This window comes from Grampus griseus, assembly GCF_964374135.1.
Source record: "Grampus griseus genome assembly, chromosome: 10".
Lineage (NCBI taxonomy): Eukaryota > Metazoa > Chordata > Mammalia > Artiodactyla > Delphinidae > Grampus > Grampus griseus.
In genome coordinates, this window is record NC_139004.1 from 65,899,483 (window position 1) to 65,912,500 (window position 13,018).

The 13,018-nt window shown below is 56.9% G+C and overlaps 1 protein-coding gene across 1 annotated transcript; it reads right to left on the reverse strand.

Annotated features, from left to right (window-relative positions):
* Positions 1-2,298: 2,298 nt before the first annotated feature.
* CAMKV (CaM kinase like vesicle associated) lies at positions 2,299-12,740 on the reverse strand (the record flags this gene model as incomplete). Its single annotated transcript, XM_082663784.1, has 11 exons — positions 12,610-12,740; positions 5,319-5,427; positions 5,077-5,208; positions 4,820-4,894; positions 4,468-4,606; positions 4,204-4,324; positions 3,966-4,041; positions 3,731-3,867; positions 3,492-3,570; positions 3,168-3,255; positions 2,299-2,871 (listed from the first exon to the last, which is right to left on the reverse strand). The coding sequence occupies exons 2-11, from the start codon at positions 5,411-5,413 to the stop codon at positions 2,299-2,301; spliced, it is 1,515 nt and encodes a 504-aa protein (XP_082519910.1). The 5' UTR covers positions 5,414-5,427; positions 12,610-12,740.
* Between the last annotated feature and the right edge of the window lie 278 nt (positions 12,741-13,018).

The following is a 13,018-nucleotide window of genomic DNA, read 5'->3' on the forward strand; positions in this document are numbered from 1 at the left end:
GAACGCTCCACCCTCTCAGCCTTCCGCTCTGAGTGGTCCTAGAAAGATGGACAAGGTCCAGACACCTCAAGCTCACTCTGGCTCTATACAAGCAAAGCTTGATGATCCCTAAGTTTAGAGGTGGCAGGGTCAGTATCCTGACTTTAGTTCCTAGCTCTCAGGAGGATCAAGTTTTTCCTCGGGACTGCAGTAGGGTTGGAATTTTGGAGGCCCAGATGCTTCATAGATGAGTGGCTAACAAACCTTTTTCTTATTCCCACATCAGAGAAGTTATCTTTGGGGTCCTCTCTGAGAAAGAGCAGCATACCTGGTGAGTTCACCTGGGCTGATCTGGGCTGGAACAAGTATTCCTAGGAGTTTTCATGATTAATTATTTTTAGCAGTGTTACTCCCGTCTCCCCAGAAAAAAACCTTGTACAGAGCCCCATAATATAAAGCTGATCTGTTCCACCTGAAGTAGACCCACAGTAAAGTCCTTGGGGCCTATGTGGAAAACAAAGGTGTTGTTTACAGGAAAGAGGAATCAACACAAAGGGCAGGCTAGAATCTTTGTGTAATGCCCACCCTGCATCCACTCCCCAACCCAGGGAAGCCCAAAGGTCTCTCCCTATGGTGGATGGCACTTGGTGGGTTCCAGGTCTACGCCTAAGTTAAGATAAGGGCTCCTTGTTCAACAGGACTTGTGAGAACATAGACCAGAGGTTATTCCTCGGCACACGCCCAGCACAGTACCCACCACCCACATGGATTTCTGGAGTCCAGAGGACCTTGCCACACCATCAAGGAACACCCTGTGGCAGGGATGAACTGTACTCTCAGCCCAAGCAATCCGCATGGCACTGAGCACAGACCACTCACTACCTGTGAACCTAACTCCCGGCCTCTCCCCTCCCCATTGCCTTCCAGGGGCCCTTCCCCAGTAATATAGAGGAAGCAAAGGCGAGAGGGTGGCCAGAGGCTTTGGCAGAGTGACATTTATTTGCCAGGTTCAGCAGGTACACAGCCCACCGACCTTCATACACCAGAGCAGACCCACAGGCATGCAGGGAGAAGGGCAGGACTACCCCCAAGTGCCAAGCGAGGGCCAGGACCAGTGCAGCTGCCTGCCCAGGCTGTAGTGGGGTCTGACAAAGGGCACCTGCCAGGAGCCTCCGTTAGGAAACTGGGGAGCTTTGTTCCACTCCCTCATTCCAGCAAAAGCAACTCAGCATGGCTCAGAGGCACCTGGGCCTCTCTCCAAGCCTTGATAGAAGGGAAAGTGGGTCATAGACATAGAGGGGGTTCCTCTCTATTTTGTTGTTGAATTGAGAGAGCAGAAAATCTGCCCCTGTGAAGGGCAAACCCCGAATCAGACTATGGGACACTGCCATACAGCAGGCCCCCAGGTATGGAGAGGACTGTGGACTGAGCCTGAGGGAGCCCATGTGGGAAGAGCCAGGGGCAGCACTCCTTGTTTGGCCCAGGGTAAGGACCCAGCTAGGCTGATACACTAGGTGCTGGGCCTGCACTCTGCCCTCCCAGATCTCATTGCCACATCCTCATTGCTCCTCCTTCCCCTTACAGGCTCAGGCAGTTCAGGGCACAGGGCAACCCACTACAGGACCCAGGAGGGCAGGAAATAGAACAAGAATCTTGGGAGAGACTTCCAGGGACAAAGATGGAGGCTTCTAGCCTCCAACTCTTTCTCTTTCACTTCTGAGGACCCCCATGGCTACCAAGCAGTGCCCCCAGCCATGTGACCAGTCTTGTCTTAAAGCATACTGCCTGAGATTATAGCATTCTCTATACCAACCTGTTTCCACTCCTAGAGCAGCCCACACACCACAGGCACATACCTTCATGTGCAGGAGCCTAAGACCGCTGACAGGGCCTCGCTGGAGGACCAGCTCTCAGGGCAAGGCCACCCAATTTAGGGCCTGGGAGAGGATGGGACCTGCAGGGCCTGCCTGGGGGAATTGTGAGGCAAAAAGGGAAGGGGGAGGGGTGCAGGGACCTCCTGAGTATCCCTAGAGCAGCATCCCACAAGAAACAGAAACTGATGAAGCTAGCAAGACAGAAAAGCCACAAGGAATCCATGCAGGGGCTGGGGCTGGTCCTGCCTCTGGCCTGCCCACCACTCACACACATACACACAGGAGACGAAACTGCTCTCCTGTGGCCCCCAGACATGCCCCATGCTGGGAGGCAGGGGCAGGGGAGAGCGAGGGCATCATGCCAGTGACTCTCTGTACAGTGAGAAGCCCCTCGTCCACTCTCCCACCCTCCTGCCCATCCCCCGCCCCCCCACAGCCTGCCCACTCAGCTGGTCTCCTCCCTCCGAGACTCCTGGGCAGAGCCAGCAGCCTCTTCCCCTTTACTAGAGGGTGGAGCCTGGCCTGTTGCGCCCCCTGGGGCTGTGCTGTCCGGCTGGGCCAAAGCTGGCTCAGGGGTGGCAGCAGCCTTGGTGGCCAGTGTGGCACTGCTTTGGGTAGTGGGCATGGTGCTCTCTTCCACGGCTGGTGTGGCTCTCCCATCAGTGGCTGGAGTAACACTTCTGTCAGTGGCTGGGGTGACACTCCCATCAGTGGCTGGGGTGATGCTCCCATCAGTGGCTGGGGTGATGCTCCCATCAGTGGCTGGAGTGGCACTGCCATCTGTGGCTGGGGTGGCACTACGGTCTGCAGGGGCTACATTATCACTCTTCGTAACACCACCCACTGTGGCTGGGGTGGCACTGCCCCCAAGGGCTGGGGCAGCTCCACTTGCAGCTGTGGCCCCGCCTGCAGCCCCAGAGGTGGCAGTGTCTGTGGCTGGGGCAGACTGGGCTGCAGCCGTGCTGGACTGCTCCGGTGCCCTGAGCCGTTTCATGAGGGTGGTCACTCGGACAGCCTTCTGAAAGAAGGACAGTGGAGAGAGGCTCAGAGCGAGGCTTACAGAAGCTGGATCCATTCCTTTGCGAAGGCCAAACCCAGACCATTCCATCGTGCCCTGGCTGCCTCTGACCAACCCAGGGCCGGGGACCCAGCTGCTCAGCACACCTGCCTAAGGTAGTAGCAGTGGCTACAGCTACACCTGACGGTTGAAGAAAAGCCTGTGTGTGGCTGCAGGGGTGTGATGCAGGCAAGAAACTGTGGTGCCAGAAGGAGCACTTGGGATCAAGCCAGGAAAGGGAGCCATCCAAGCCTTACCTTCCACTTAGCCCTGGCAAAGTTCTTTTCAATCTGGGCACAGACACCATCCTTGATGTTCTTATCAGAAGCAGCATTGCCAGAAATCCTGGAAAGGGTGCAAGTGCGTCTGGATCTGAGGGGGTATGGCCTTCATGGAGACTGTGCCCAGCCCTTTCTTGTAAGACCCAAGGATTACCAGGCAGACCCTCTGGGTTGGCCTGAGCTCTGGGTGTCCCTTGAACCCCAATTTGAGGCCTCAAGGATAGAGGCTGCTAGGTGTGAGGAGGACAGAGGCCAAGGGACCCCTGGCCTCTCCTCCCATCCTCCCTGGGCCCTGCTCACCACTCATGGGAAATGGCCTCTTCCGCAGTGATCCGCTGGTCTTGCTCCACCTCCATCAGCCTTGTGACCAGGTCTTTGGCTGGGGACAAAGCCAGGGAGAGGCTAGGCTTGGGCACCCCATTTCACTGTCTAGAGGTGATGAATGGGCTCGGGGATAGGATCAGAGTCCAACAGAGAAGGCTGAGAGCAGTCCCCCATGCCAACCCTTCACTCTGCCCTCATGCTGGGCACCTCCTCACCCGCCTGCGAAATGTCATCCCAGTATGGAGAGTCAAACTCATAGTCGCCAGCCAGGATCTTGCGGAAGAGGTTCTTGTCGTGGTTCTCATAGTCATCTTCCTCCACCTCCTCATAGAAAGGTGGATTCCCTGAAAGCCTACACAGGGTCCCAAGGACAGGGTTACTCAGGAAGGCCATGGACACAGACCCCCACCCCACCTGGCTGCCAGGCTGTTTGCCGGCTTATCCACTCACAGGATGTACATGATGACTCCAATGGCCCAGCAGTCCACAGGGCGTCCATACCGCTGCCGGCCTACCACCTCTGGGGCTGCAAACAGTGTCCACCTGCTGGTCAATATCAGGCCTGGCCAGGCCTTGTACCACTCACACCCATTTGCTGGGATAGGGACTTCCTTCCCCCCCCCCCACCCACCCAGAGCCACTCCTTGAAGGCTGTGTCCCACCCTGCCCCACCCCACTCCCTGCTTGCCCAGGTACTCGGGGGTCCCACAGGGCTCCTTGATGAGGCCATTCTCTAGCTTAGCCAGGTGAAAGTCGCTGATGACAATCTTTGAGTTCTTCAACCGGTTGTAGTAAACCAGGTTCTCCAGCTGCTCCAGCCAGGAATGGCATGTGGGTGGGCAGAGGAAGAGACCATGGAACCCTCAGAGGCTGGACCACGGCCCTGAGGTGCTGCCCACCCCAGCCCCAGGCCGGCTGCCAGCTGACCCTTTGACCTGATTGCTGGCCTCACCTTGAGGTTCCTGTGCACGATCTTGAGTGAGTGCAGGTAGGCCACCGCCTCCAGGACCTGCCGCACCACGTTGCTCGTGTCTCGCTCCGAGTAGTAGCCCTGGTCCAGGATCCAGTCAAACACCTCCCTCCCCGTGGCCCTGAGGGACACCAGCCCCTGAGCCCGGCGTGGGCAGGATCGGGGGTGGGGCAGGAGCACGTGGGCAGGCTGCCTACACCAGGCAGCTGGCTGGGCAAGGCACAGGGACCTGGGACCCCAAGGGTCCAGAAGGGGGGCCTTCCCTGGCTGCAGAGAGCAGAGCAGGTAAAGACCTGGGGGACTGAGGAATCCTGGAACCCAGACCCACACTCACAGCTCCAGGAAGATAAAGTACTCCTTGCGGGTCACAAACACATCCACCAGTTGTAGGATGTTGGGATGCTTCACCCTGGCAACAGAGAGAAGAGCCAACAGATAGGGCTGGGTGAACCCCTAAGAGAGGCTCTGGTCACCACTGTGAGCCACAGCAGACTAACTGGCCAGAGGCTGGTACTACTTGAGGCCTCCGGACCTCGAAGCCCTTCCCGGCTACCTCCCCTACCCCACCCCACCCCTGGGCCGCATACTCACATCTTGAGGATGCCTATCTCGTTCTTGGCTGCCTTCCGCACCTTGCGGCCATCCCGCTTCTGGAATTTCTTGCAGGTGTGCAGCTTGCCTGTTGTCTTGTCCTTGGCCCGAAAGATCTCACAGAACTCCTCACTGCAGCCAGCAGGCACTCCACTCAGCCCTGGCTTCAGCGTGGGCTGTACTCCGCTCCCCTTTCCCCAGCCCTTGCCCACCCACCCTTGCCCAACAGACCCGGCACTCACGTCTTGATGACCTGTCCCAAATCATATCTGTCAGTCACCTCCGATGGCTGGTTATAGTTCTTCTTGTCACCCAGAGTCACACACCCAAACGGCATTGCCGGGCTCTGAGCTGTGGGCAGGATGCGGTCTGGTTCAGCTGTACCACAGCCCACTTCTCCCCACAATGTAAAGGTTGCGTTTGGGAAACCCCAACCTGTCTCAGACCAAGTCAGAGGCAGAGTCTACACCAGGAAGGGCTAGAGGGTGATCAGGCTCAGATCCAGTGCCTGCTTTTCTGGCTGTACCTCCAACCACTCAGCTTGGCTGCCCGAACTACAACAAGCCCCTGCGCTTATGAAAAATATAGTAAACTGACATATCCGTGAATCACTTCGCATTATATACAATCTAAAGAAGATTTATCAAATGATTTATTTAAATTTCAGTAATTCCACAGATGAAAGGGGCTGTATCTACCCACCCATCAGAGAATCATCTCCACGAGTCTGAAGATGCCAAGTGTTGGCAAAGATGTGGAGAACACGAGCACTGCTGTTGGAGGGCAAGTCTCCCCTTTGCTAAACAGTTTGGTAAAACTACTGAAGTCGAACATATCCTGTGCACCAACAATTGCACTACTGACTATGTACATTTGTGCAGCAGGACACTGGTACAAGAGTGCTCATGGCTGCAATATTCAGAATTGCCCCAAACTGGAAACAGCCCACATATCCATCAAGAGCAAGATGTATTGTGGTAGAGTCAGTCACACAATGGAATATTGTTACAAAACAATGGAAATGAGGAGCTACAGCTCTACGCAAGCACATGGTCAATCTCACCAATACAGTGTTGAGTGAAAAAAATACCAAATACATATAGTGGGATTCTACTGATACAGAGTTCAAAACAGGCAGAACTAACCTATACTGTTTAAGGATACAGACATACTGGTAAAATTATGAAGAAACACTAAGAAATAAACACCATGAGTCTTTCTAAGAGAAACAAAGAGGTTGTGATTGGGGGCGGGGGGATTCTGGAGGACCTATTTCTGAACCTGAGAACCACCTGAGTCGTGGTTTAACAGGTGTTCAACTTTATAATAATTTGTAAAAATGTACATACACATATTGGGCACATTCCTAGATCTTATATTTCACAATAAAAAATGTTAATAAAAATTATGGCTATCCATACTGAAGAATACTTGATAGCTATTAAAAAGCATAAAATAGATCAAAATGTGCTACTGTAGGACAGTCTCTGAAAAAAAGCAGGGGACAGAATGGTGGGTAAAGCGTGCTACACTGGGAAAAAATTTTTAAAGTTTATATGCCTGTGTACACTCACAGACTCTCTTCTGGGAGAAAATAAGAGTTCTCTTTGGGGGAAAGAATTGGGTGTCAGAGGGGCAGATTTATACCAATTGTTTATTAATTTTCTGTTAGGATTTGTACTGTGATTACTTTTACTGATTTAATAAATACTGCAGGACTTCCCTGGTGGCCCAGTATATAAGACTCCACGCCCCCAGTGCAGGCGGCCTGGGTTTGATCCCTGGTCAGGGAACTAGATCCCACATGCATGCCGCAACTAAGAGTTCGCATGCCACAACTAAGGAGCCCGCCTGCCGCAACAAAGACCCGATGCAAATAAATAAATAAATAAATAAATAAATAAATGTTGCTTGGGGATTCTTCAGAGGGAGAACTCCCATCTGGGTGGAGAAATGAGGAAAGGCTTTGAGGAAGAAGCAGCATTAGGGCTGGGCCTTAGAGGGAAAGGATTTGCCAGGAGGCAGGAAGGGGTAATGGTCCAGAAAAGCAAGACAAGCCTGCCTAGTGCCTCACTGCCAGGGCCCGCAGGAGACCTGGACCATCAGGTCCAGGGGAGAGGCCCCTGGCCAGGGGTGGCTATTCCAGGCACAAGGATGACCACATGCAGCTGACTCCAGTAGGTTCCAGGCACTCTGGCACCCGGAGCATGGCACCCTCCGGGTCTGCAACCCTGCCAGCCCAATCCTCACCTGAGGTGCTGAGTGAACTGGCTCCAGCACCCACAGGAAAAGGCACTCACGGTCCTTGCTCAGAGGTAAACTTCAGGAGGGGAATTGGGGACAGTGTCTGGACCTTTCCAGACCTGACCCAGAGTCAGCCTCCTTAATGCCTGGTTGGTGTGACACTGGGATGATAACACACTTCACGCTGAGGCTGCATTGAAACTGCTCTGCTGACTGTGCATAGTCTCCCTCCACCCCGATTAGCACTTGCTATGCTAAGGGGCTGGGCTGGGGCCTTGGCTACCTAGATGCCCCCCTACCTGAAGTGACTCATAGCCACAGGGTAGTGAAGGAGAGAGGAAGCCACCACCAGAGGAAGCAGCTTGGTCAGAGGGACACTGCCAGCCAGGGTCAAAGGCCAGGACCCACACAAGCCCCCTGGTCAGCGCTGGCTGCTGCTTGTTTCCTCCCGGGCGGAGGCTACCCACTTCCTAGGGCACCCAGTCCTGAAAGTTCTCCCTCAAATTTGCCCTCCGCTTTAGGGAACAAATTCCATCCAGGTTCTTTGGACTCAGGGAACACAAACGCATTTCATCAGTGTGATTCAAGCTAGGGCTTAAGCCATCTTGTGAGGCACTGCAGAGGCAAACAAGAGAAGCTTTGAAGATCGTCCCTGACTGCGTATCTTTGCCGCCATTGTCACAGCCCTGCTCCTGCATCTGCCGGGAAGGAGCCTGTGGCTAGAATCCCACTCTCACAGCTGAGAGCAGAGGCATGGCCACCCACCACTGCCGGCCACCCATCTCTATGCCCAAACAATCCGGGGGAGGGGGCTTGCATCAGTCCCCTCATTGGTCTTATGTGCAGCGATTCCCTTCCCAGGCTGCAATCCAAGGGCCCTGTACTGGGTGGGAGGGTTGTACCTCAGCCTACAGGTCCCCCAGGAGGGCTGGGAGGGACCTGTGTCCCAGCTCTGCCGCTCTGCTTACACCATTCCCTCTGGCAGGAATGCCCTTCCCCCAAAGTCTCCCATCAGTATCCTATTTGTCACGGCAGAGTTATTTTTAACATTAAAAAAATCAGCAACTACCTAAACAACCAACAACAGGTGACTCGCCAGCTCAACTGTGTCCATCCAATGGCAGGAATTGTGGGCACTGGCAAGGGCACTGCCCATCCTGGCCGCTCTGTGGAGCAGCCTCCACATGAGCTAGGTGCTGAGACCAGGGCTAAATCTCTTCTTTCATTGTGATTTCTGACATTATAAGGCTATTTGTGCCACAGATTGGCTGCAACGATCCTGAAGCTCCAGGCTCAAAACCACCCTTCGCTGAGGTAACTTCCACAAACTCCACCTCCACCCACCCCACACCAAGAGCTCCCTGCTCAGCCGCATGGCGTGGGAGGTTTTGTACGTGCCTGTCCCTGATCTTGGCCCAGCTTTTGGCCGTGCACAGGCACTCGTACCCGCAGGGACCCAGGGCTGGTCATGGGGGTCTGTCTCCACCACGGAAATCCGGACCTCTGCTCAGTCACATCAGCCTGGAACCATGTCCTGAAGCCTCATGGCAGGGGCAGGGACAGATCTGTCTCCTCCCTCCCACAGCGGCCCTGATCTCAGCCAGTCACTGCCTCTCCTCACTAACCTAACTGCACTCACTTGCCTCCACCCGCAACCTGGCCCCAGGGCAAAGAGAGGAGAAAAGGGGGCCCTGCTTCAGATTAGCATCTTGGTCCCCTCCACCCCCACCCACTCTACCATCTGCTACCCACTGCTGCTGCCTAGGAGGCTGCCGGTATGCGTACCAAGCCCCTGGCACCCGCTTGCAACAAGGGGGCCCTGGCCCCAAAGCAGGGAGGAGAAACTGAGGGACGGCTTCAAGAACAGTAGAAGGCCAGGCAGAAAGAGGGCGTGCATTTCTAACCCCCATGGCCTGGACAGCCCAGACTCAACATCCAACAATAGAGGGCTTCCCCCGCAACGACAAGTGACCTGGGCTCGGCCTTAAGTCCACACTGGGACATGGGAGGGCACAGAGGTCCCATAGCTGCTGTTTCCCTAAAGACGTGGTTCCTTCCATTCTCTGCAGAGAAACTGACTGGTGTGCACAGGGGGCGGTCCAAAGGGAGCTTGGGGGAAGTGCAGAGCCTGGGGGAGCCTCTAAGGGAGCCTGAGGGCCAAGCATTCCCTAGCTACTGCCTGCTCCTCAGGTCTGGCCCCTCAGGCAATGCTGATGGAGCCTCTGCCTTGGTAATAAAGGGTCCCCTAGGGACCCTACTGTAGCCTAAGACAAGTCTGGCCCAGGGGAGGCCCGAATAGGACAGAGGCCAGCTCCAGAGGCCCAGGGGTCCCACAGAGAGTCCTGGCCCCTCCTCTACTGGGGTCAGCCTGATTCAAGCCCCACATTTCATAGCCATAAACAGGAGTTACCTGGCACCCTGGTCCTCTGCCATGTGGGGCTTCAGACCTTGCAGTAAAACTAGGGAGGCCAGGGGGGGCCCAGGAGGCCTCCAGCTGCCTCCCAACAACTGTGGGCAACACCTCCCAATTTAGTGGCAGCTGTGAACACCAGCCTGCAGGCAACCCCTCCCCTTCCCTGCTCTCCTCTCTCAGGGACTGGAGCTGGGTTTCCTGCTGTAATAGACATGCCTAGGCCCAAGCTCTGCCCAGCCTGCCGCAGAGACCTCACCCACAGGATGCAGGACCAGCAGAAATAGAGACCTCACTCTCAGGTCTGTGTCAGGAGGCAGAGTCAAGTTTCTCGCCCACTATCCAACTGCTCTAGGTAACTGGGCAGGGGGCTGCCCTGGCTGGGCCTCAGGCTCTAGCTAAATCATGGTCCGTAGTTCCTGCTGCTGACTCTCTCCCATCTAATGAGGGCGCAGGCAGAGGGCGGGGGTGCTCTCCAGTCTCAGGGGTGGGCATAGGATCAGGTGCTGCCTCCAGAAAGTTCAGCCTTCAATAAGCAGGCAGAGCCGAGAGCCAGCTGGCCCCTTCCAGGCACCTGGGGTCCCAGTCTTTGAGCCTCTGAAGGAAAATTCACTGGGGGCCCTGCTTCCCTGTGAGCGGAGGAGGGGAAATTCAGGGAAGGCCCCAGAGTAAAGGGTTGCTATGGTGATGGAAGTTTTTTAAAAAGGAGAGGGGAGGGGAGGGGAGAGGAGAGGTGTTATTCAAATTCTCCAAGAATTCCCTGAGACTTTGGCCTGATTCCTTCCCCATGGGTTCTGTGACCCTGGTCCCCATCAAGGAAGGGGAGGTGGGGAACTGAGAGACTTTAGAAAAGAGAGGGGCAGGGACACAGAGAGACAAAGGCAGAACCTGTGATGGAAGGGGAGTAAAGAATTGACACAGTAAAAAGGATGCAGGCACAAGGACACAGGAGGGAAGGTGGGCAGGGGGTTTCAAAGGGGCCTGTGGATGCCCAGCAGAGCCCTAAGGCCTCCATGACCATGTGCTCTGCACACCTGGACCAGGAGCTGCCCCTGATGCCAGGACCTCTGAGACTGACCCCTCCTGTATTCCCCTAGACATGCACTGAACTTGGTGTGGGACAGCCGTAGCTCTGGGAAAGAGGCCAGCTGTTGCGGTCCCCTCAGAACAGTTCCTCAGCCTCTCTCCCTGTCATCACAGCAGCTTAGGTGAGGAAGGTCCAACATATTGAAGGCACAGGCTTGGGGGATGGAAATGAAGCTTGGATACCTGGCTGCTTCCCTTTACAGCCCCTCCTCTCAGCTGACCCAGCTCTGCCTAGACTCCCCAGCCACCCCCACCCCCATCTGCTGTCCTCTAGAGGCCTTGGGTCCCCAGGGCCTCTCTTGCAGCTCAGCCTAATTCCCTGCCACCACCGTCCCCCTCCCTGATAGTGGATCCTGTCTGAGGGCCAGAAACAGCACCCCAAGCAACCTAGAAACAGGATAACAACTGCACAGCATCCCTCCACTATGCCTCAGTTTCCCTGGATGGATATCACTGACTCTGTAGTCTTCTCCCAGGGCAAGGACTGCCCACCTGCCAGGACAAGGGCTGGAGAGGAGGGCCAAAAGCTGATATGGGAAAGGCAGCCTATGGCACCTGGGGGCCCACACCAAATGCTGTAAAAGAAAGGGAGAGAGACCTCTTCTCCACCACAGGGCCCAGCGTCTGACACCGAGGGGAGTAGAGTCACCAATTGCCCAGCTGAGGAAACTGGGGCCCAGCAGGTGCCTAAAGCTGGCAGGAATCAACTGGGAGTTGGGGGGGCAGGAAGGGCACCAGGTCTCCACGCGCGGTCCTGGGCGGGGGTGGGGGGGTGTTGCTCAAAGCCTGGGCCTTGGAGGAGGGTGGCAGGACAGGGGCTGGACTGCTGCAGACTGAGCTTTTGGTGAGGGACAGAGAGCCCTGCTCCCTGGTGAAGCAGGCTCTGCCTAGCGGTGCGGACAAAAGCAGTTTGGCAGAGCTATGGGGGGCTGGGAGAGCCTAGGGTCTCTGCCAGACACTACAGGCTGGGGAAAGCAGAAACTCACTCGCTCATTGTTCACCCTGCCAGCCGGGGGCCCTGCTCCCCACCGTGCTGCCACCCTGACCCCCTTCCCCAGTGCTGCTGACTCGCCCCCGCTGGCACAGCAACACACATGCGGGAGGCACACGTGTGAGCACCCAGCCCCGCACCTCCCAGCAGAAACATGTGCGTCCCCCAGCCCCACCGCCCAGCGCTGGGTCGGTGTCCTGGACCCCCGGCGGGCCCTCGAGTTGAGGCTTGGAAGATGGATCTTGGCTAGGGGGCTGCTGGTCCCCAAGGGCTTGAGCCTCCTCCCCCACCCCGCGGCAGCCCCGCCCAGCCCCCTTCAGGTTGTCGCCCATAAAGAACTCTCGTTGTCATGGAAATTAGTGACTGCTTAGCGGGAGGGAGGGGGCCCGGGGGCAGTTGGGAGGGGCCGGAGGCAGCTCTGGGAGTCCAGAGGTACAGCTGAGCCCTCGGCCCCTACCCCCACGGGGCACCACGAATGTTGGAGGGTTAATGTTCCCACAATTAGGAGCCCAGCGAGACGGAGGTGGGATGGGCGACAAGGACGGGCGATTGGCCTGGACTTGAGTCTCAGAGGCTTCCCTTGGGACCCCCGACCCGTCTGAGGCGATGGGGAACTTTAGCCCAACCCCGCACGCCGAGCCCTGGATCTGCAGAGCCCGCGTGCTCTGCCCCCGCCGGGACCCCAAGCCCTTGCAGCGCCCCGGCGCACTCGGCTACCCGAACCTCGAGCCAGAGACTCAATCCCCTAAGACCCCACAACGTACGTTCCGGGGGCGCCACCCCCTCCCGGGTCACCCCGCACCTGCAGCGCTGGTCGGTCACAGGGAGGAAGCGATCGCGGGTTCAGTGGGGCGCCGAGGGCTCCGGGGGCGGCGGGCAGAATCCGCTCCGGGCACGCGGGGCAGACGCGGCGCCAGCTGCAGCCACTTCGGCTCGCGAACCTCCAGCATCTCCCGCCGCTCGCCGCCCGGATTCGCACCCCGGGCCGGGGGCGGGCTGGGGGCGGGGCCTCCGTCAGCCGGCTCCGCCCCGACCCTGGAGGAGCCTGAGCCCGGAATCTCACTCGAAGGAGGGCTGAGGATGGGGTGGCAGCAGAGAAGGTGAGCACTGGCCTTCCCGGCCCCGGCCAGGCTTTCAAAGGCTCCCTTAGGCCCTTGGACTGACCGGGCAACAAGGACCGGAGGGGCCTTCCTATGCCCATTGTAGATGGT